We start from the raw sequence: 20,696 nt of genomic DNA on the forward strand, positions 1-20,696 counted from the left end.
AGCGAGGACTCGGGGAGCGAGGACTCGGGGAGCGAGGACTCGGGGAGCGAGGACTCGGGGAGCGAGGACTCGGGGAGCGAGGACTCGGGGAGCGAGGACTCGGGGAGCGAGGACTCGGGGAGCGAGGACTCGGGGAGCGAGGACTCGGGGAGCGAGGACTCGGGGAGCGAGGACTCGGGGAGCGAGGACTCGGGGAGCGAGGACTCGGGGAGCGAGGACTCGGGGAGCGAGGACTCGGGGAGCGAGGACTCGGGGAGCGAGGACTCGGGGAGCGAGGACTCGGGGAGCGAGGACTCGGGGAGCGAGGACTCGGGGAGCGAGGACTCGGGGAGCGAGGACTCGGGGAGCGAGGACTCGGGGAGCGAGGACTCGGGGAGCGAGGACTCGGGGAGCGAGGACTCGGGGAGCGAGGACTCGGGGAGCGAGGACTCGGGGAGCGAGGACTCGGGGAGCGAGGACTCGGGGAGCGAGGACTCGGGGAGCGAGGACTCGGGGAGCGAGGACTCGGGGAGCGAGGACTCGGGGAGCGAGGACTCGGGGAGCGAGGACTCGGGGAGCGAGGACTCGGGGAGCGAGGACTCGGGGAGCGAGGACTCGGGGAGCGAGGACTCGGGGAGCGAGGACTCGGGGAGCGAGGACTCGGGGAGCGAGGACTCGGGGAGCGAGGACTCGGGGAGCGAGGACTCGGGGAGCGAGGACTCGGGGAGCGAGGACTCGGGGAGCGAGGACTCGGGGAGCGAGGACTCGGGGAGCGAGGACTCGGGGAGCGAGGACTCGGGGAGCGAGGACTCGGGGAGCGAGGACTCGGGGAGCGAGGACTCGGGGAGCGAGGACTCGGGGAGCGAGGACTCGGGGAGCGAGGACTCGGGGAGCGAGGACTCGGGGAGCGAGGACTCGGGGAGCGAGGACTCGGGGAGCGAGGACTCGGGGAGCGGGACCACATGACAGAAACTTTAAAAAACCCCAAGTTCCATGTTACAGACACAGTCAAAAAAATCCTCAAGCTCCCCAACCCGTATCAAATTTTTAACCCAGGAGTACTTACCTGCCAGCTTCTGAATTTTACTTACTACCAAACAACTTCATGGGGAAGTAGCACCACCAGGGTTTTCCCATTCTGAGTAGTCACCACCGATGTTACTAGTTCATAGAGCGTCCCAAACTATTTCACAGAGATTGTAGAAAACAGGATGAAAAAGCAGCCTACTTAGGAACACTGTTTCCATTTTACGAGGACAGTAGAAAAAGCACTCTAAGTAACCTGAATCTCATACTCTCCTAGAGTGGCAAGTCTTCCCATGCTCCTCATGCTTCCTTTATATCAAATGTCAAATGATCCCCACCTGGCAGATTTCACTTCACATGTGTGGAGTCATGAGACCTTGTGGAATAGGCTCATCAACCTAGGTTTCAATGTTTAAGGTTCAATTGCTCCTTATCGCTAATAGAAATAACCTGGCTTAGTGGTTAGAGTTGACCTAATGAATGAAATACAGGCCTTTCACCATCTTCGTAGCCCTCCTCTGGACACTCTCCAACAGTTTCATGTCCTTTTTATACTGTGGTGCCCAGAACTGCACACAGTACTCGAGGTGAGGCCGCACCAGCGCAGAGTAGAGCGGGACAATCACCTCCCTTGACCTACTAGCAATGCCGTGCTTGATGCACCCCAGGACACGGTTGGCCCTCCTGGCTGCCAGGGCACACTGCCGGCTCATATTCAACTTGTTGTCTACCACGACCCCCAGATCCCTCTCTTCTAGGCTGCTCTCCAGCGTCTCATCGCCCAGTCTGTACGTGCAGCCAGGGTTTCCCCGTCCCAGGTGCAGGACCCGGCACTTGCTCTTATTGAACTTCATGCGGTTGGCGATCGCCCAGCTCTCCAACCTATCCAGATCCCTCTGCAAGGCCTTTCCACCCTCATTCGAGTCCACAACTCCTCCAAGTTTGGTGTCATCAACAAACTTGCTCAAAATGCCTTCTATTCCTACATCCAGATCGTTTATAAAAATATTGAATATTGGCTTGTTTATTTAAAACCCTTTGTCCTTTTCTAAACTTCAGATGCAGGGAAACAATTCTACAGACTTACCGTTTCCTTAAGTGATGGTAACGTAGCAAACAAGGTACTCATTTATTTGGCAATGTGTTACTTTAACACCACGTTGCTTTGAACCATTTTGATACTCTAATTCCTGTCATCTGAAAGGCTTCAGGCAGCCAGAGAGCCAAAACTCTGCATGTTACGTACGGCCCCATAATTTCTAGCAGCTGCTGGCTCAAGGGCTAGGGCTCTGCAGGCAAGTCCAGGTTGGCCTTGCTGGCAGGGCCCCGGGGTACGGTGATGCAACCACTGTGGCTCTGCCCTTAGAAATTACCAGCCCCAAAGCAAACAGAGCTGTTTGGTGTCCTTCTGGTGCTCCAGGCTACCTGCAAAGAGGGATTTGTGTCTGGGCAGCGAGTGGGGCCTTGGGCCGAGATGGACAATAACGCCTCGGGGCCACGGCAGCCTCTGCTCCGCAAAGAGGAGCCTCAGCCCTCTCATTTTGGGGCCTGCCTGTGTGAGGGAGGGAGTCCTGGGCCCCGGGAGGAGCTGCAGATCTGCAAGGATCAGTCCCCAGGAGCCAAAACCTGGAATTTGGAGCAGCCTCAGCGGCTCTTGCAGTTCTTTTCTGCGAGCGCTTGTTTGGATGGTGGAGTTGGAAACGCTGCTCGTCTGTGCAGGACGGCGTTTGCTCTGTGTTCCTTATTTCAACCCCAAAAGAGCATTGTCAAAGTCTAGAACAAGAAAGACTTTATCTAGCGTTGCACCCATAGTCTTATGTGGCATTAACTTGCTCTTGCTGTCCAAACCCTTTGAAGTGTTAATGTAGTATGGGTAGGTTTATGGTGTTTAATAACGCTGCCACAAGCATCAAACAAACAAACAAACAAAAACCAGGAAATTTCAACTGTTAAAAGTTTATATTTAAATATTCACTTGATTAATACCACTTTGAGGTTGTTTTGCTTACAAATTAATGGTAAGAGAAAAAGATTTTTTGGTAGTGACAGTCCAGAATGTTTGTCTGCCAGTGACTGATTTTTTTTGTAGACACTCTTTATATCTCATTTTAAAAACCTGTAGTTCAAAATCTATTTCTTGAGCTTTTCAAGACCATTTAAGTAACTTAATTTTTATTCTTTGTAATAACACTACCTTTTTTCGCTCTGTAAGACTGCATGAGAACTCAGCAAACTATGGCAGGTATGAAGGATCTGCTGTATTTCAGTATTAGTAACACTTGGGTATGTGAGGATGACAGTGCTAAAATGTGCAATTACAGTGTGGGTTCCTTAATTTTTACTCATTGTCTTTGACATTCTGGCCTTCTGGAGATGTTTCACTGTATTCCTTATAATAACAAAGCAGCTGAATTGCAGCTTTAATTGCCAAATTTGACTTTGGCAAAAAAATCGGGCTCCAAGAGAAAGCGAAGTCCTGGCTTGGTTTGTGTGGAGTGCCAGAGCAATGTCCCTCTGGAAGTGAAGGTCTCCAGGGTTGATGTGAAAAAAGGTTGCTGTGCAATGAAATAGCACCAAAAAGGGCTGAGACATTTGGCAAAATGTGAACCATTTGCTGAGGAGAGACTATTCAAAATTACATGTGAAAGAGGAGAAACAGTGGAAGCAAAGGGTAAAAAGGTTGTAGTGACGAGAAGGTAGGAATGGTGGCTGAAGCCTGTGAGTCCACCAACAAGGTCAAATGAAGCCTTGGGTTAAGTTTGGCACTTTTCTTTTAAATAAAATTGTTTGCTAATCTGGCCTGAATAGTTTTCATGGCCAGCTTTGTTCTTAAAGAGCTAGATCTCTGTCTGTGGTGGGTAAGAGCGTAAGACCCAACCTTTGTTAAAGAGGTTTGCTCTCAAGTGTATTGGTGAGCTTGCCAGTGCCCAAGACTGGAGAGCAGAACAATTTCTGGGTGGTTAAATATGATAATTTAGCACTGATGTGAAGCAACGGTAACGTGTCTGGGGCAGCTATGCTGCTACTTAGTCTGCTCTTGTTTTGCACAGATCTCTCCCTGACCTGGCTCTTGGTGGGATGCTAGGGGGGAGGAAGGAGGAAGGGAACCACCCCACAACAGCTGCGTGCTGTGGGTGCACGTGGGGACACGACATGGTCCCCCCTTTCCACCAGTGTGGGACCTTGTAATGGTAGCTGTGAAAACAGCCTTCGTCCAGGGTGGCCCTACAAGTGCAGTCACACACAAGCTGGGTTAGGAGGTGGAAATGAAGTGTGCAGGATCTGCAGTAGCACCTGAAGGGTGTAAAAAGATGATGGGAACTTTGGTCAAGGTTCAGCTACTGCTTATGTGGGGCTTTCCCTCTCTGTTTTGGGGCAATTCCTTTTACAGTCAAATGCACATTCCTTCAAAGCCCCTTGGACTTGATAATTCTTCTTTCTCCACGTGACAAAGAAGGTGGATTTACTCTGAAGAAATATTTCCAATTGGCAAATGGCAGCCATTTAGAAAATTCTTCCTATATTCTTCTGTTTCAACATTTTTTTCTCTTTTCTTTCATAGACACAGATGAAGACACAGTGAAAAGGTGTTTTGCCACGTTTGAAGAGAAGTTCTTCCAAACCTGCGAGAAAGAACTTGCCAAAATCAACATTTTCTATTCAGGTAAAGTACTTATTTGTGTGTATTTGTGGAAAATACGGCAACACAAAAGGAGTCTGAAGCTCCCAGACTTTCAGAATAGCCACAGTGTTCACGAAGGTCTACCATCAGGTAATTACAGGGCATGTTTATACGGGAGACTGCTCCGGTTTAATCACAGATGTGGAACTAAAACCATGGTTTTTGAATGGAGGAAGAATGAAGGGCAGGCAATTTCATTGCTTTGTAATAGCATCCTGCTGAACTTTGAAGATGCTCTTAAATTTAAGTGGCAGCTTACATATAGGGCACAGTTTCTCAGCTTACCCATGGTGGCAGTCTACTGTGCTTGTTTTAGGCGTAAGTGCAAAGCTCCCTAGATGGTGTTCTCAGAGCTTTTGCTGGACAAGCTATCCTGGACTTGCTTATGTATGGTCACTTGTCTGTCTTGATGCGTTCAACAGGTTTTTAGGCACTTAACTCTTACATTTGCAACTTTTCAGACTGGATCAGCCAGTAGCAATTTGTCACTGGCTGTATATACAGTCCTGTTTACTAAATTTGAGTAAAAATGTAAGGGTGGTTGGAGCAGGGGTTCCTAGGGTTCATATTTCAAAGTGCTGTTTGTTTTCCCACCCTGTGCTTTGAAAACAAACTTCAGAATGGAATAATCAGAAATTTGCCCTGTAATATTGCTACAAAAGGCTTTGTAATAGTGTGTCCTAGTTTCACCCACCATTACATTTGAGCTGGTTTATGGCCTCTTTTGGTAAGGTTTAAAAAGGGTTTTCAGCTGGAAAACAGTTTAAATATGGGTACAGGGATGTACTGAGTGCTGCCATGCTTCTCTTAATGTGTTCTTGATTTATTAACATCTTGCAATAAACAGGCTTTTGCAGCACTCCATAGTAGCCTTTTTCTATTTTTGATTTCAGTCTGGTAACAAAGACAAAGTCAAAGTGTGCAAAAATACTTTAATAACTATCAGGCGATGACTTTTCTTGCTAGCAGAGTCTGGGTGGTGAAGATGAGAAGAGCTGAAAGCACAATAGATGCAGTGAGGGTACGCTGCAACTTGCCTCTGTTCGGCTTCCATGTAGGGAAGCGAATCTCCCTGGGGCAGGCTATGCCAGCTCTCCCGGCTCTGTGGAAGTGCTGTTTTGCTCTAGCCATAGTGGGTGCAAGGAACAAGGCAAGGGGAGATTTGTAGGCAGAAGCAGTAAGTTTTGTTGGGCCTGCTCTACACTTTAGCCCATAGGCATTTTTCTGCATACAGTTCATCTATACCTAACCGCACTCAGAACAGTTCTCAATTTTGTTTTACCTTGAGATCTTCTGCAACTCGGTGCATGAAGTTCTTCAATTCACCTGCACAATGCAGGTGATAATTTTCGCTAATGAAGAGCTGTTAGCACATACACACCCACGTATCCACACCCCTTCCCATATTGTATAAAATGCCACTCAGGATACAAGGAAGGTTTTTTTTCAATTTGCTGTCATTTCAAAAACATACAGGAGAGAACACATGCAATTTGAAAATCGCTTGTGATGAGAATTAGATGAGTCTTTTACTTGCAGAAGAGCAATGTGACCTTAACAGTATGGAAACCCTTTATTCGGCTTACTAACATTAAGCTACCCAGAGGAACCACCGAAGGAACATTTCTTGCCTTGCTCGTGTCTGAAATATGTCAAATCAGACCCTGCTGTAACTCCAGGCAGGCGGTGGCTTGCATTATGGCCTGGTTCGTGCTATTTATTATAGGCTTATTATATGGTTTATTATACATTTGTCTTTACAACAATAAATATTGTCCACTTGCATGAAAGCTAATCCTTCTGCTGATCTCTGTTTTATTTCCTTGTCTCCTTTTCCTGTCCTGAGGGCTCCTCAATGAGCCCTGCCTGCTGCAGGATGCCTGTGCCTTTCGCTCTGTGCTCAAACATTGTCGGCTCACATCAAACGCAGCCTGAATTCCCCAGGCCATTATTCTGGCTTTGTAGGAAGGAAAACTGCCATTAAATAAATCTGATTTGATAAACAGTTTGTGATTATTTGGACTGCTCTCAAGTAAACTTACACACACTTGAAAGAGGAGAAAAAAAAACACACTAGTAGTAACATTTTCAGATAGTTCCAGCAGAGGAGTGCCTGTTCAAGAGCTAAGATTTCTTTTGTGGCCAGTTTTGGTTTGTTTGGGATTCTCTAGAGAGGAAGTTTGTTATCATTTAAGTTGGTATAATCAGATTCTGCTTGTGCTGCTGTTCAGTTAGTAACATTTTAGTGTTAACTCGGGAGCTCCTTTTATCATTGGTAGGAAGCTGTGGCTTTAACTTGGTAAAGAAAATATTGAACGTGATACGTACAAGTAGAGAAAAGGAGGAGGTCTAAGAGCACGTGCCTAAAATGCACAGAGCAGCTGTGGGCAGGTATGGGTTATTAGATTGCCTGTTGAAACAGTTTTTGAGCACAGCCATGACCATGCAGATGACCATTTTTCCAAACTGGAACTTGGGGAGCAGCTTGATGTTACGTTTTTTTTCATGATCCTTATCTTTAAGCTTGGAAAATAGTCCAAAGCATCAGGGAATTGCATGGACAAGGTCGTAACTCTTCAGTATTCTTTGATCAGGATCTAGGAGTACCTTTGGGGGAAAAGCTGCATTTTTACTGCAAGTCTTTTTGTTGAAGTCTGCCGCTGTTGATTTTGGGTTTTTCCTTAGTCTTTGCCTTGAGATTACACTTGAGCTGTGCACTCTGTGGTCATCAGGTCGTGCAGAGTGCTGCAAAACAAGAGTGGTTCCAGTTTCTAAGTGTTTGCTGCTTTTTTTTTCTAACTCTTTTGATGGCATCCTTTTTTTTTTTTTTTAAAGTCACTTTTCAGAGTGCTCAATTAGTGATAGCAGTGAATATCCTTTCAAATAGTTTGGAAGACATTGCAAATTGAGAAATTCAGTTCTACTCTGCGTTGTGGTTTCCCTAGGCAACTCCCCGGGAGGTTTTAAGAATACCAGCACACATTGTTTCTTATTTTTGCATCTGCAGTGACTCGGTAATAAAATCATTCCGTAACGAGATGAACTGATTTGCGGGCTGGATAACTGGAGTCAGTGCAGGAGACGGGGCAGGGCTGCCATCCTCCAGGAGCAGCAGGTCATTACCAAGCTGCTTCAGTTGTCTTTAAAAACCCATCCACAGGGAACTGTGGGCTGCCTGTACCAACGGAGAGAGCCGTCTGGAAGGCAGGACGTGACTCTGCTCAGCAGCAACCTGATTTAGCTCTAATATCAGGCCAGCTTTGAGTAGGAGGTTGAATTAAAAGACTTGCAATGGTTCTTCCAAGCCACATTTTTGGATGATTAAGAGTGTTTATATTGGAGATGATGCTATTTAATGGATGCCGGTTTGCAAACAGATAGGAAAATTGCAGTAGTTTTCTCACTATTTCAAAAACATTATCTTTTTCTTTTTTTTTTTTTTTTAATACCATGTTATTAGATTCTTGGATTTTAAGATTTTTCTGGACATAGGGACAATGGAACATGTGCTTTCAGTTGAAAGATGTAAGTTTGAACCCTTGCATATTTAATAATTTGATCCAAAGGAAATCTCAGTGTGTCACAGATGGTTTAATGTAACATTTTGAATATACAGAGAGTGAACTTGTGAGTGTTATTTATATGAAGGCTTTTGATTCTAACAGTTCCTCTAGCAGACATCTCTTACTTCTTCCAAAGAGAGCTCCTGAAGGGGGGAGGCAGTGTTTTTTGGCAACCCGACCTCATGTGTGTTAAATATTGTGTGGCTGTGGACAGACACATCACACTGTGGGCTACGTCGTCTCCATTCAGTGGAGCCCTTGCAGCTGTGGAAGTTGTCAGAAAGGAGTTTCCATTCCCTGTGCTTTTAAAACCTCTTACTGAGTTTACGATCAATAAAGTTACGGAGACTTTCAGGCTCTTCCATACCTGATTTTCCTATATTGATCTCCCTTTTCTGTTCCAAAGGGTTTTTTTGCTGGATGGATATTACCTTGTATGGGGAGGACGAATTGATAATTGCTATGAAGTTGTTCTATGAGCTGTTCTCTAACGAAGGGAATTAAATTGGCAAGCAGGAGCCTGCCAGGCAGAGCTTTGGGCTGTGGATGGGTTGGTGCAGCTGGCTCCAGCTCCCAGCTCTCTGCTCCTGGCCTGCGAAGCTGCTCGGCGTCTTCGTGGCCAGCGCCAGTTTTGGTGTGGTGCTCATCAGCACACACCACGGCTGGTGCTGAGGCTGCAGCAGGAATAAAGCCTGGAAGGAGCCAGATGTACAGAACACAAAGGAAGGAGCACTCAGAGCCAGGCTGGATGGGGCTTTGGGCTGGTGGGAGGTGTCCCTGCCCAGGGCAGGGGGCTGGAACTGGGTGGGCTTCAAGGTCCCTTCCAGCCCAACCCATTCTGTGATTCATCATGAATAATGTCAGCTGTGCTGCTTGTAACATACAAAGATTGTTGAGCACAGAGGATTATTTTCTGAAGGTAGGTAAAGCAGCATGTTAAAGGAATCCCTTTTCCATACTTGAGATGAGGAAGAGGACTTCCCCTTCATGAAAGCACATTCAGAGGGTCGTTAAACTCAGCTTAGCTGGCCCTTTAATCACTAACTAATGAGACTGGGCTTCTAACCAGTGTGATCCAAAATTGAGGGAAAGGGGGATAAATGGTTACTGCAGATTGTGGACAGATGCTGGTGGTGTTGTAGCTGCTGATCAAAGCAGAAGCGGTGCTCGTCACTGGGAGCTTGCCAGAAGGCTTGCGTTTCACTCTTGCGTTGCTCTCCAAAATCCAGCCATTCACGTGCAGTGTGTTTCTTCTTCAATTCCTTTGCTGTCATATAAAATGATAGCAACCACATGGTTGGTAGTGAGCAAGCTGATCCTAAAACGTCCTTTGTGGGGCCGAGAAGCGCTGCTTTATGGCCTCTGCTTTATGGGGTGGCTGCACAGATCCTGTGTGCAGCAGCTGCCCGGGTTGGGTGTCAGTAAGGGGTGTCCAGAAAGTGAGCATCACGCAGTGATGAAGGGATTGGAGTTCACGGTCATTGCTGCTTCAGCCTGTACTGCAGGGACAGCCCCTTGATTTTGACTAAATTAATCAAGACCTGTCTGACGTGAAGGCTTCTTTATTTTTCCGGAGAGTGTATGGTATACATAAGAGTGCACTAAAATCTTTAATGAGAAGGAACTTCTTAAAAAGGGAAATATGGAGAGCTGCTGAGTTTAATGCTCAGCGGGTAAGGCCATGCAATAGGTTATTGTATGCAGTGATTTTTACAGACGGGTGTATTATGTGAGGAGAAGGTATAGTGCTGTTCACAGGCTTGATAAGGAGGTGCTACCACTCACCTGCCTCTTCCTCCCTGTGCTAACAGAAAAGCTTGCAGAAGCCCAGCGCAGGTTCACGACCCTTCGGACGGAGCTGCAGTCAACTTTGGACGCACAGAAAGAAGCCAGCGGGGCTTCCACGCAGCAGCGGCGCAAAAAGCCGGTCTTCCACCTGTCCCACGAGGAGCGTGTCCAGCATAGGAATATCAAAGACCTGAAATTGGCCTTCAGCGAGCTCTACCTCAGCCTCATCTTACTGCAGAACTATCAGGTACCCACCTGGGGAGGTGCTTTGACAGAGCCCTGTGTGCGTGTGTCTCTCTGTGCTTGCATTGCCTTCACTTGCCTCATTCAAGTCAGTTTTTGGTTTCATTTTGGCTCTGGGGTCGCTAGACAATGTCAAAGAAAGGGGAAATCCCTAGCAGCCAACAACACAATCCTTGTTGTGTTTTGCTGAGCTGGAAATGCTCAGCTCACCTGCAGAAGGACCTTTGATTCTCATCCTTTTGTGGGCTGTCCAAGCCCTGCACCCTTGGCACAAGCCTGGTGACAACGTGAAGTCACTGCAGTCACACCGGGGCCACCTCCTTCTGCAGTGCGTTGTTCTGTGCGGGGCCAGGGCTGGGAAGCTGGGGAAGAAGCTCTTTTATCTCATATTTGTAATGGAACTTGAAATGCTAGCGTACTGTTTCCTCTTGGAGTTACCATGGTAGTAACTCTGACCTTTTAGATCAGAATTTCTTGTTAAAACATCCATTTAAAATAATAAATGTTTTTAGTTCTGAAGAATACGGGCTCATTTGCCTGGAAAGAAGTATGAGGAAACAAATCTTTAGTTGTACTTGGATTTCTAGCAGGGAAGGGCATGATAAATATTGCAGACAATGATTTTGTTCCAAAAATTTGAAACCTTTGATTGCTTTTTGCTAGACTCACTCTGCTCGTAAATATCTGATTGTATTTATTTGTTTTGGCTTGTTAATTCTTTAATTCTTTAACTTAAATTTGCTAGAACTATATTTGGGTCTTTACCAGCATCAGCAATTGCACTGGGAAATTTTACTAAACTAAATTCACTGTAAGAAATACTTGAATACCACTCTGCAGTATGGACAAAGCTTGATTCTTCCAAAATTCCCAGTGTTAACCTCTCCTAAAAATGATGCTGTGTCACCGAGCACTTGTGTATATGCTGCCAACACTTACTCACTCCAGATACCTCAACTAGAATTTCCTAGGTTTAATATCGGGTTTCCAGCTTGGAACATCTTTGTCCAGCTTGCACTAGGACAAGCCTTAAAGGAGAGGACTCAGGGAAGTGCTGGGACCGTCTCTTACAGACATTATGACTGCTTGTTGTCATGGGGTGAGCAGACATCCCTCCACGACTCCTGGGCACAGATTTACAGTTGCTGGAGCTCTCTGTGGGTCTCTTAATAAAGCCCTGGAACAGTTAGAGACGGCTTCTAGTTCAAGATGAAAGTACCCTTAGCTTTTCAGGAATGGAACAAAGCAACACTGACTGCTGTGATTTCTTCATTTCTTTAAAAAAGCTCTTGCTTCTGGTTACAAAAAATCACTTCTGAGGCTTGATGAATTTAAATAGAGGATGACATAGGTCATTCCTCTGGAAAATCTTCTCCTACGCTACATTGACAAAAAAGGCATCCTTCCCACTCATGTTTTTACCTTTTCCCACCGTGGGTCCAGGAGCACTGGATATATGCTAAAAATTGATGTAAAAACCATCTGGATTTGATCATTCTCAGTTTCCAAAGGGACAGAGCTGCTCTCTACAGCATATCTTCAAAGAGAGAATAAGAAAATTAGTTCAGATTGGTATTGAAGTTGAGGACAAGGAGTACATGTACTAAAACAAGCATAAAGCCAAATCCCCAAATACTCATTTTAATCACTTTGAGCTTAGAATATAAGAGTTAGAAATATTCGAGGCCTTGCAGTTTCAGAGAGGGAAAACAATAACCTGGTGGGAAGATGACATGGCTGAGGCCTTCAAGTAGGGGATCAAGTGAGGTCGCCAGGGGCGTTACAGATACCCAGCCGTGGCTTTGACAAGATGCTGAAGGCTGGCATTGGGTTACTGAGGAAAGAAACCCCACGTGGAACAAATTCCTCAGTCCGTTTGCACTGAAGCAAGAGGAGAAGTTGCACACATTGATTCGTAAGGTGCACAAAGCAAACATGAAGTGAAACTATAACTTTGGGCCGGCGGGTACTTTGTAAAACTACCTATGATTAAATTTCCATTAAAAGTAATTTATTAGCAGTAATTTAGAACTTTAGAGTATGTTCGCCTATTAAAATGAAATACTGTGTTTCAGAACAAACAAATCTTGAGAAATTAATTCATGGGGCAAATAATGGGGGCTGATTCACTCTTACCATGCCATGTGTTTGCCTTGCTGGTGCATTTAACCAATGCACTTGTATACGAGCAAAGATGTTGAGGCTGCTGTTTCATCCTACTTGATGTTGCGTAACATTATTTGCACTGTTTTTTTCACCTTTAATGGCAAAGCATGTCACTAGCCAATTCGCTTCCACGGATTCAATTAGCCACCTTCCGAAATGGAAATCAGGCTTGGAGAAAGGCCCCTTGCCAAATAGAAGTGTATTTTGCAAGAAGTGCAAAACCCGTGGCTGCGTAGATGGCACTTGGCTCTTCTCGTTCAGTGTCATCGCTGCAGTGCCATCGTGGCCCGCGGCGTTTTTGTCATGCCATGGGGGTGGCAGGATTTGTGCGCTCTGCTAATGTCATCAAAAAGCCATATCAGTTCAGGCTGTGGAGCAGTCTCGGACCCAAACCAGCATTTTGTTGCATCTTACCCATTTCCAATTTATGAAATAGTGATCTGCTCTCCCTGGGGTGGGATGCTGGCTTTTCCGATACAAAGTAATTAAAGTCTCTTGTCTGCAATAATGCAGATCACTAATGCATTGGCTTCCTGCTCCCATCTCCCTAGCCTCATTTCCCCACCTATATGGCAGGGGTCTGGTATTAAATCACTCTAAGCATAATTAGATTGAAAATAATTTCAGCGAGTAGTTGGCGCCTCTCCCCGGGGTATTGGATTCTGCGATTTTCTGTTTTTCTTTCCAAGCTACTTTCCAAGCTTTTTTTTTTTTGAAGTGACTCTTGCCACGGTCTGTCCGTGTTCCTGCTACTGACCAAAGGAAACACAGAGCCTTTCGAGAGGTGTTTTCTGTGCAATGAAACACAGCATTTCAAACGCATCTCATCACAGCAATCGCCTGCTTTTAATGCAGCGTGGTGAGCTCTGCCTATCTTTGTTACTGCCCATGACAAGAGCCTTGGGTCAGGGCTCGTATATAACTTGGAAATGAAGTTATGCAACATACGTACTCTTTCTGCAGCTTTCTGTTTTTAAGAGCTCATTACTGCTCATGCAGAGACCAGGTGTAGTGCATGTGGGATATAAGCAGTCTGGTACCCATGCGGAGAGAGCATTATCCTTTACAAAGGATACATAACTTTCTAATAAAGTGATAACACAAAAATCTTCCTGACCATAGATGCAAGAATTTTGATTCTTATTCCTTGCTAGCTCTGGCATGTAGCCACCTAACTTTCTTCTGATCTGACTGAGGCTAACAGCCAGTAACTGTTCCCCTTCCCTGCAGAACCTGAACTTCACAGGCTTCCGCAAGATCTTAAAGAAACATGACAAGAACCTGGAGACGACACGAGGGGCGGAGTGGCGGGTGGCCGAGGTGGAGGTGGCCCCCTTCTACACCTGCAAGAAAATCAACCAGCTGATCTCCGAAACAGAGGTAAATATGCTGCTCTGTGCGCTGCTGCTTCTGTAACTAGAAAACAACGTCTTCTTCTTCACTATTGCTCCCCACAAGGTCTGCCTGTAGCCTGTATTCACCACCAAGGCAACTGTTGATTGATTTTAAAGTGCCACTGATTTCTGGCATTGCTTGCATGAATTTGTGTATGTTGTCTTGTCGTGGTTCCACTCGAATGGGCAGCTCCTTCTCGGTCACTCTCGTCCCCTGTGCTGTGGGGTCCCACCCACGGGATGCAGTCCTTGATGAACTGATCCAGCGTGGGCTTCCCACAGGCAGCAGCTCTTCCAGAGCTGCTCCAGATATGGGTCCGTACCACAGGGTCCATCCCTCAGGAGAAAACTGCTCCAACCTGGGTCCCCCATGGGCAGCAGCTCCTGCCAGGTCACCTGCTCCACCGTGGTCTCCTCCACGGGCTGCAGCGTGGGACCCTGCTCCACCGTGGTACTCCATGGGCTGCAGGGGGACATCCTGCTTCACCATGGGCCTCACCACAGGCCACAGGGGACTTCTGCTCCGGCGCCTGCAGCACCTCTCCCCCTCCTTCTTCGCTGACCTTGGCGCCTGCAAGGCCGTTCCTCACTCCTCTCACTCTCCCAGCTGCTGTGTGGTGCAGCGGTTTTTTTTCCCTGTCTTAAATATGCTCTCACAGAGGCGCAAAACAACATCGCTTATTGGCTCAGCTCTGGAACAGTGGGGCCCTTCCCAAGCATGGGGCAGCTTCTAGATCCTTCTCACAGAAACCACCCCTATGGCCCCCTGCTACAAAACTTTGCCACGTAAACCCACTACATGTCTTCAGCTGGTAAATTTTCACTCTGAAAAGCTAAGACAGTGTTAGCTTATATCATATAATAACAACTAGATGCGTTATGGTAAACTTTTCATATCTTTGTTACAGTACATTGGAATAACATGGGGTGAGGGCTCAAATGTAACTTGGAAATTGACTTATTTTTTGTTTTAATGCAGTATCAGGTGTTTAGCATTAGCATGACCTTCTGTGATGTGTCTTTATCTCCTTAGGAAGTGGTGACCAACGAGTTAGAAGATGGGGACAGACAGAAGGCTATGAAACGTCTGCGTGTTCCACCTTTGGGAGCAGCTCAGGTGAGCCAGTTATATAGCTAAGCTGCTTCTGCAACTTGTCGAGGTGCCAAATTAGATTCGCATTGGAACAAAGTGGTGAAAACACATGGATATGAGCATGCTCCACAAATTGCAAGGAGGAGCATGGTCATATAATCTGCTTTAGTTCTGGAAAATACAGAAATAATTTTTCCTAATGCATGCAGACAAGGTAATGAATGGATGAGATGAATAATAAAGGGAAATTTGTGCTACTAATAACGTATGCTTAGTGTTTTTGTGGTCTGGAACATTTTTTGAGAACCATTGAGATGCCCAAGCTCTGTTTCAACACGGCATGGCATCAAGATAGGCAAAAATATTACGCAGCCTTTTCAGTGCTGCACTTCACAGAGAAAGAGCGCAGTCAGAGATGATTATTGTATCCCTGATTTTAAATTTACTCTGCAAATGAATCTAATTTTGCTGATAAACCTGTTCAATCCGCCTTAACTCCACCATTGCTTTGTTCACAGCCTGTACCAGCCTGGACTACATTCAGGGTTGGATTGTTCTGTGGATTGTTCATTGCACTGAACGTGACTGTCATACTTTCAGGTGGGTATCCTCAGCAGGAACCATCTGGCTCCAAAGCCCCAGTGTGGATACGTTCTTGTCACTTAGTGGGGACCTGGATCTGAGCTGGGTGGTCAGCATGTTCTGGGTTAAATCATTTGGAGTCAGAGCACACTGCTATGAATTGTTAGGGCTGCATAGGTTATGTCTTTCTCACGTTACTTACCTGGATTTTGGACTTGGAATGTATTGTGATCTGTTTTCCTTGTTTCCTCCTTACTCGTGGAGGGATATTCTTGAAGTGCAAAATCCATGTCGAAAGACTTGGGTTACTGTTCTGTGAGCACACAGTCCTCTCCCACCTTGAAAGGTGTTTGTAGAGCTTAACTTTTGCATAGGTTTTGCACTGGTTCCTTACAAAGAATGAAAACAGACATATAGCGATGTGAACACCTTGCCACTCGGGACATTTTCATCATGACACGTGGGAGTGGCACAAAGCTGTGCCAGGGAAGACTCAGAGTGGACATTAGGGAAAAATGTCTTTACCATGAGGGTGGGCAAACACTGGAACAGGCTTCTTAGCAATGCCCCAAGCCTGTCAGTGTTCAGGACACATTTGGTTCATGCTTTAACTTCTGGTTAGCCCTGAAGTGGTCAGGCAGTTGGACTTGATCTTTTTAGGTCCCTTCCAGCTGAGCTATTTTATTCTATTCTATTCTGTGTAGAAAGTTGTGGGATTTCAATGCCTGGTGCTTATTAATGGAATTAATTGAATCTTTCTTGTTGGCAGATTTTGGCAAGGTTGTTTAAAAGCTAGAATAAATTATCACATATCTCAGACCTTGGTTTTATTCTGTTTTGCTCCTTCTAAGTTTGAACTTTCATTAGAGTAAAAACCATGTTGGTACTCCAGATCCAGATACGCTCCTTCATCACAAGCAGCTTTACTAATTGTGTGTGTGATTTCACTAGCCTTGCACCTTGCTTAAGCAATGCAAAGGAAAATCAACATATAAACTCTTGCATTAGGGAAGCCCATGTCTGTGCTTTGTTTTAAAAGAATAATTAAATATTTATAAAAAATATAATCAGATATTTCTGTAATTGGATCCAGCCTCCTGGGATAAAACTTATCTGTTTTTAGCTGTTTGCAAATACTTCCCTTTTGGTCTTTCTGTGGTAGAGGCAGAAAGTTGACCCGTCTGTGTGAAGGGTCCACTGAATGTGTAGAAGCTGTTCTTTATTCATCATATCTTTTGTTTGTGTAACTTGCATGTTTGATCTCTGTGAGGTGCAAATAGGACTGAAGCCTGATATGTTCATTTTATCGCAGTAGTAAGAATGAAAAAGTGATACAGCTGTGAGAATGAATTCATAGAAATGATTAAACCTCTAAAGCAAATCTTACTAAACCAGTGGAATAATTGGTATGTTTGTATCAGCAGACATGATCTGATATCTATAAGTTACTGCAAATATTGGGCAAAAACTGTATTCTAACTACAAATTTTGTTTTTAATTGGATCTTATTTGCTAACCTCTATGCTACTTTTGCCAATTTGTTTTTACGATTTGATTGACTAAAGTAGGGTTTTAGAGTTGTATGTGTAGAATCTGTAAAACAGCATTAGAACATGACCACGAGTAGTAAACCATATCAACAATGCCTGAGCTTTAGGCTGAACATTAGGAAAAATTTCTTCATACAGAGGGTGGCCAAGCACTGGAGCGTGGTGGAATCCCCATCCCTGGAGGTACTGAAGAGACGTGAGGACATGGCACTGAGGGACAGGGGTCACTGGTGGGACTCAGTAGGTTGATGGTTGGACTTGATGGTCTTGAAGGTCATTCCCAACCTAGATGGTTTTATGATTCTATGATTTTGAAAGTAGAACAGCAACATTTTATAGAGATGAGTTGACAGTCACCTGGGATCCATTGAAGGCTGCAGCTGCTACAGGTGGATCCCAGGGAAGTGTCTCCCTCAAGCATAAATCTCACCGTTTCTGTATCAGCCTCACTGTTCTGTTGCTGTATCAGCCTTGGTTTCTGCCTCACTGTTTCTTTATCAGCTTTACTAGCTGCCAATTTAATGTGTAATTGGGGTTGAAAGACCGCGGAAATAAGTGTATGTTTTATTAATCAGAAACCTACAAGACTGCACACAAAATCTGAAGCCAAGTTACTGCTCGTGCTGCAGCAGTGCTCTGTCTCTGGTTTGGGAAGGAGCACGGTGGCAGGGCAAGCTCTGAGGTGGAAGAACGTGGCTGTGCCATGGCATTCGCATGACTGAGTGTAAAATCTCTCCGTGACAGTAATGACTGCATCAGGGAAGTGGTGTGGGTCTTTGTCATCAGGCACTCACAGTCTTAGGGTACTCACGTGGAGGACTCTTGGCCTTAGGTGAGTAATCTTGTTCGAATGTTGTAAAAGGAATGCACAGAGATATATTAAAACACATTTGAGGCAAGACGAGAGTCTGCACGGTTTGGTTGTGGTGGTGTTGGGGTTGTCACCAGGGAGATCTTCCTCTGAACACCTCGTGAGGAGCCCGCATCTGCCGCTTGGTGTCAGTTACTGAAGGGGCGAGTTAATCCAGTGTCACGTACCTGCTGACGTGGGGAAGCGACTTGGTGTGCAGTGTTGGATTTAAGTGGAAACGAGAGATAAATGGAAAATCTCTCTGCCTCGGGGTTAGGTACAGACCTCAGGGCTGTGTGATGGGTTATGTTGGAGCTGTGGTCTTAATCTGCTCCTGTATCAGCACAGCTTCTCCCGAGGGAAAGATGAGAGGCCAGGAATGCAGAGCTAAAGCCTCCCAGGGCTGGGGTGGGAGGTAGCTGCAAAGCAGGACAGTTTCCCCCAGTTCTTCTGCTTCCCTCAGGCCAGATCCCTTCCTTTATTTGCCTAAGCAGAAACGTCTGTAAACTCAAATACAAAATTAAAAAAGGAAAAAGTCTGAATTTTCAGACGTGGTTGGAAAATGTTTCATAACTGCACCTCAGCTCTGTTCTCCACTGATGTGCCTGCTACCAGACGTTGTGTTTTTCCACCCTCAGTCTGACTAGCTGAAGCTACACAGAAGGTGATGCAGGAGGAGGAAGTGTGATTCTGCACCCTGAGATGCTGGGGAATGCTTTCGGTTCTCATGGCACTCGAGATGGTTCCTCCCACCCAGACTGGCCCCTTGTGGTTACTCCTTTCGGCTGATAGCTGGCCTAAACGTGTCCGTGCTGCGCCAGTTTGAGGCCTTGTGAGGCTTTGCTGGACAAAGCCCACAAAAGCCTTGCAAGCTGGTCCTTGAGCTTCTTCTCCATGACAGACCATGTAGCTGTGGTGAAGAACATGGTTAAAATAGGAGATGTGAGAAAGGAATCGCATCTAGACCTTACACTGGGGAACCTCTGCTAGGAAGGGCCTTGGTTTTGGGGGAGGGAGTACACAGAAATACTCACAGCATCTGTATTTCCACAGCTCAGCTCAATGCATCATTCCATATCTGCTTTTTCTCCAGAATCAGCTGTTGTTCAATGCTACAGTGAGGATGCTCTGCCACCCTGGGAGTAAAGAAACAAGATTAGTGGCATTGGCTGTGGAGAGCACATGCTATATTGTTGTGTTGAAGTGTGCTCACCACAGGATAAACCTTTGTCTTGCTGTTCTGTCTCAGATAGCACAGCGTGTCTGTTCTGGTCTCTCTGGGAACTTTTGCACTTCTTATTCAGTATTTTAGGGCTGCTGTGTCCTGTTTGTAAGCAACCGGAGGCATTTCAGATGTGCTTTTGTAATTCTGTACTTAAGCCTCATTTCTTTCAGCTTCTGCATGTCTGTCATTTCTGTCCAAACTTGGACTTTTCTGCCTGAATCCAATACTCTCTTCAGGTTATAAATTTAAAGCAACTGTTCGTCAGCCATTGTTCCTTGCACGATTTTCCTCCATAATTTGATGCGATAGAAAGTACAAGTGAAGTGTCTTACAGATACGCTTTCTGTGAAGAAAAGTTTGAAAAACTAGGGGCTGTAATTCAGGCAGGAGGGTTGTGAAAATAAGTTCTCAGCATCAATTCTGTAAAAGTGCCTGTTCTTTTCTGCTTTTAAAAGGCATATGGATGAGGAATGCTCAGTGAAAGCAAAATAGAGGGTTTGAACACTTGTATTTCAGCTGTGCTTTTCTCATAAAACTCAGATCAGGCAATGGAGGGACCGTATTTTGCAAAGGGGCTTGTGCTAGAAAAGCTGCTGGTTTAGAGTGCAGCTGCTCATTGTTTGAAATTAAGCAAATCTGTTTTCAGAACCCTGTAGACTGAACAAAGGAAGAAACAGACTTCCCATATTGTTGCCTTGCGTTGGATATTCTGTTTGGGTGCGGCTGGAAATTATATTGCTGGCTATGAATATGTGTTACATTACAGTTGTATGGACTTGGGTGATCAGGCGCAGTTTAGCATTGTTTTAAATGCTGTAAATTGTACTTCTTGGGTTTGTGGGGAGCTGAAATATTTGTATCTCGGTCTGTTGAGATTTCTTCTCCATTAAATCAGAACTTTTAAGTGAATATAGAGATGATTTATGCTAGTGCTGTCCCTTGTGCCTGTAGTGTGAGACAGGGGACTTGAGATGCTGTTAATGACCTGACTGCAGAAGCTGGAGAGCAATTTTTCCCCAGAATAGTCATAAATCCTCTGACAGATGAGGCAAAAAGTCCTCCAGCTGCTGTATGAGTTACAAGTGTACCCTGTTTCCATGGGCTGGAGCTGAGTGTCTGAGAACCAGCAGGAGGAAGTGGAGCACAGGTTTGATTTGTGGCATGCCTTGTGCTATCATTATGGCTGTTTCATCTTTTCCTTTGTCAGGTGTGGCTTTTATAGAAGGACCAAATGTGTGGCCACTGGTGAGAATCTATCGAGGTGGCTTTCTCCTGATAGAATTCCTCTTTCTCCTGGGTATCAACACGTACGGCTGGAGACAGGCTGGAGTGAATCATGTCCTCATCTTTGAACTCAATCCCCGCAGCAACTTGTCCCATCAACATCTCTTTGAGGTAAACAGAGCAGGTTGTTAGGAGTGGCTGAGCTGTGCGTATCAGGAGGATAAATCCTGCACCATTTCCTGGCAAGGAATTGTAACACAATTAGAAGAGGAAGTTGCTGAAGTCTGATTAGATTACAGGATTGAGCACTGCTCTCCCTTTTCTTATAATG

The 20,696-nt window shown here is 45.6% G+C and overlaps 1 protein-coding gene across 1 annotated transcript in view; it reads left to right on the forward strand.

The window, feature by feature from the left end:
* The window catches only part of XPR1 (xenotropic and polytropic retrovirus receptor 1), a 114,734-nt gene that overhangs the window by 70,777 nt on the left and 23,261 nt on the right, over window positions 1-20,696 (forward strand). Inside the window, exons 3-8 of the mRNA XM_068690479.1 lie at window positions 4,568-4,669; window positions 10,062-10,285; window positions 13,678-13,827; window positions 14,875-14,958; window positions 15,453-15,534; window positions 20,349-20,536. Coding sequence (XP_068546580.1) covers window positions 4,568-4,669; window positions 10,062-10,285; window positions 13,678-13,827; window positions 14,875-14,958; window positions 15,453-15,534; window positions 20,349-20,536 — 830 coding nt within the window. The remainder of the gene's footprint in view (window positions 1-4,567; window positions 4,670-10,061; window positions 10,286-13,677; window positions 13,828-14,874; window positions 14,959-15,452; window positions 15,535-20,348; window positions 20,537-20,696) is intronic.

This window comes from Anas acuta, chromosome 8 (genome assembly GCF_963932015.1).
Source record: "Anas acuta chromosome 8, bAnaAcu1.1, whole genome shotgun sequence".
Classification (NCBI taxonomy): domain Eukaryota; kingdom Metazoa; phylum Chordata; class Aves; order Anseriformes; family Anatidae; genus Anas; species Anas acuta.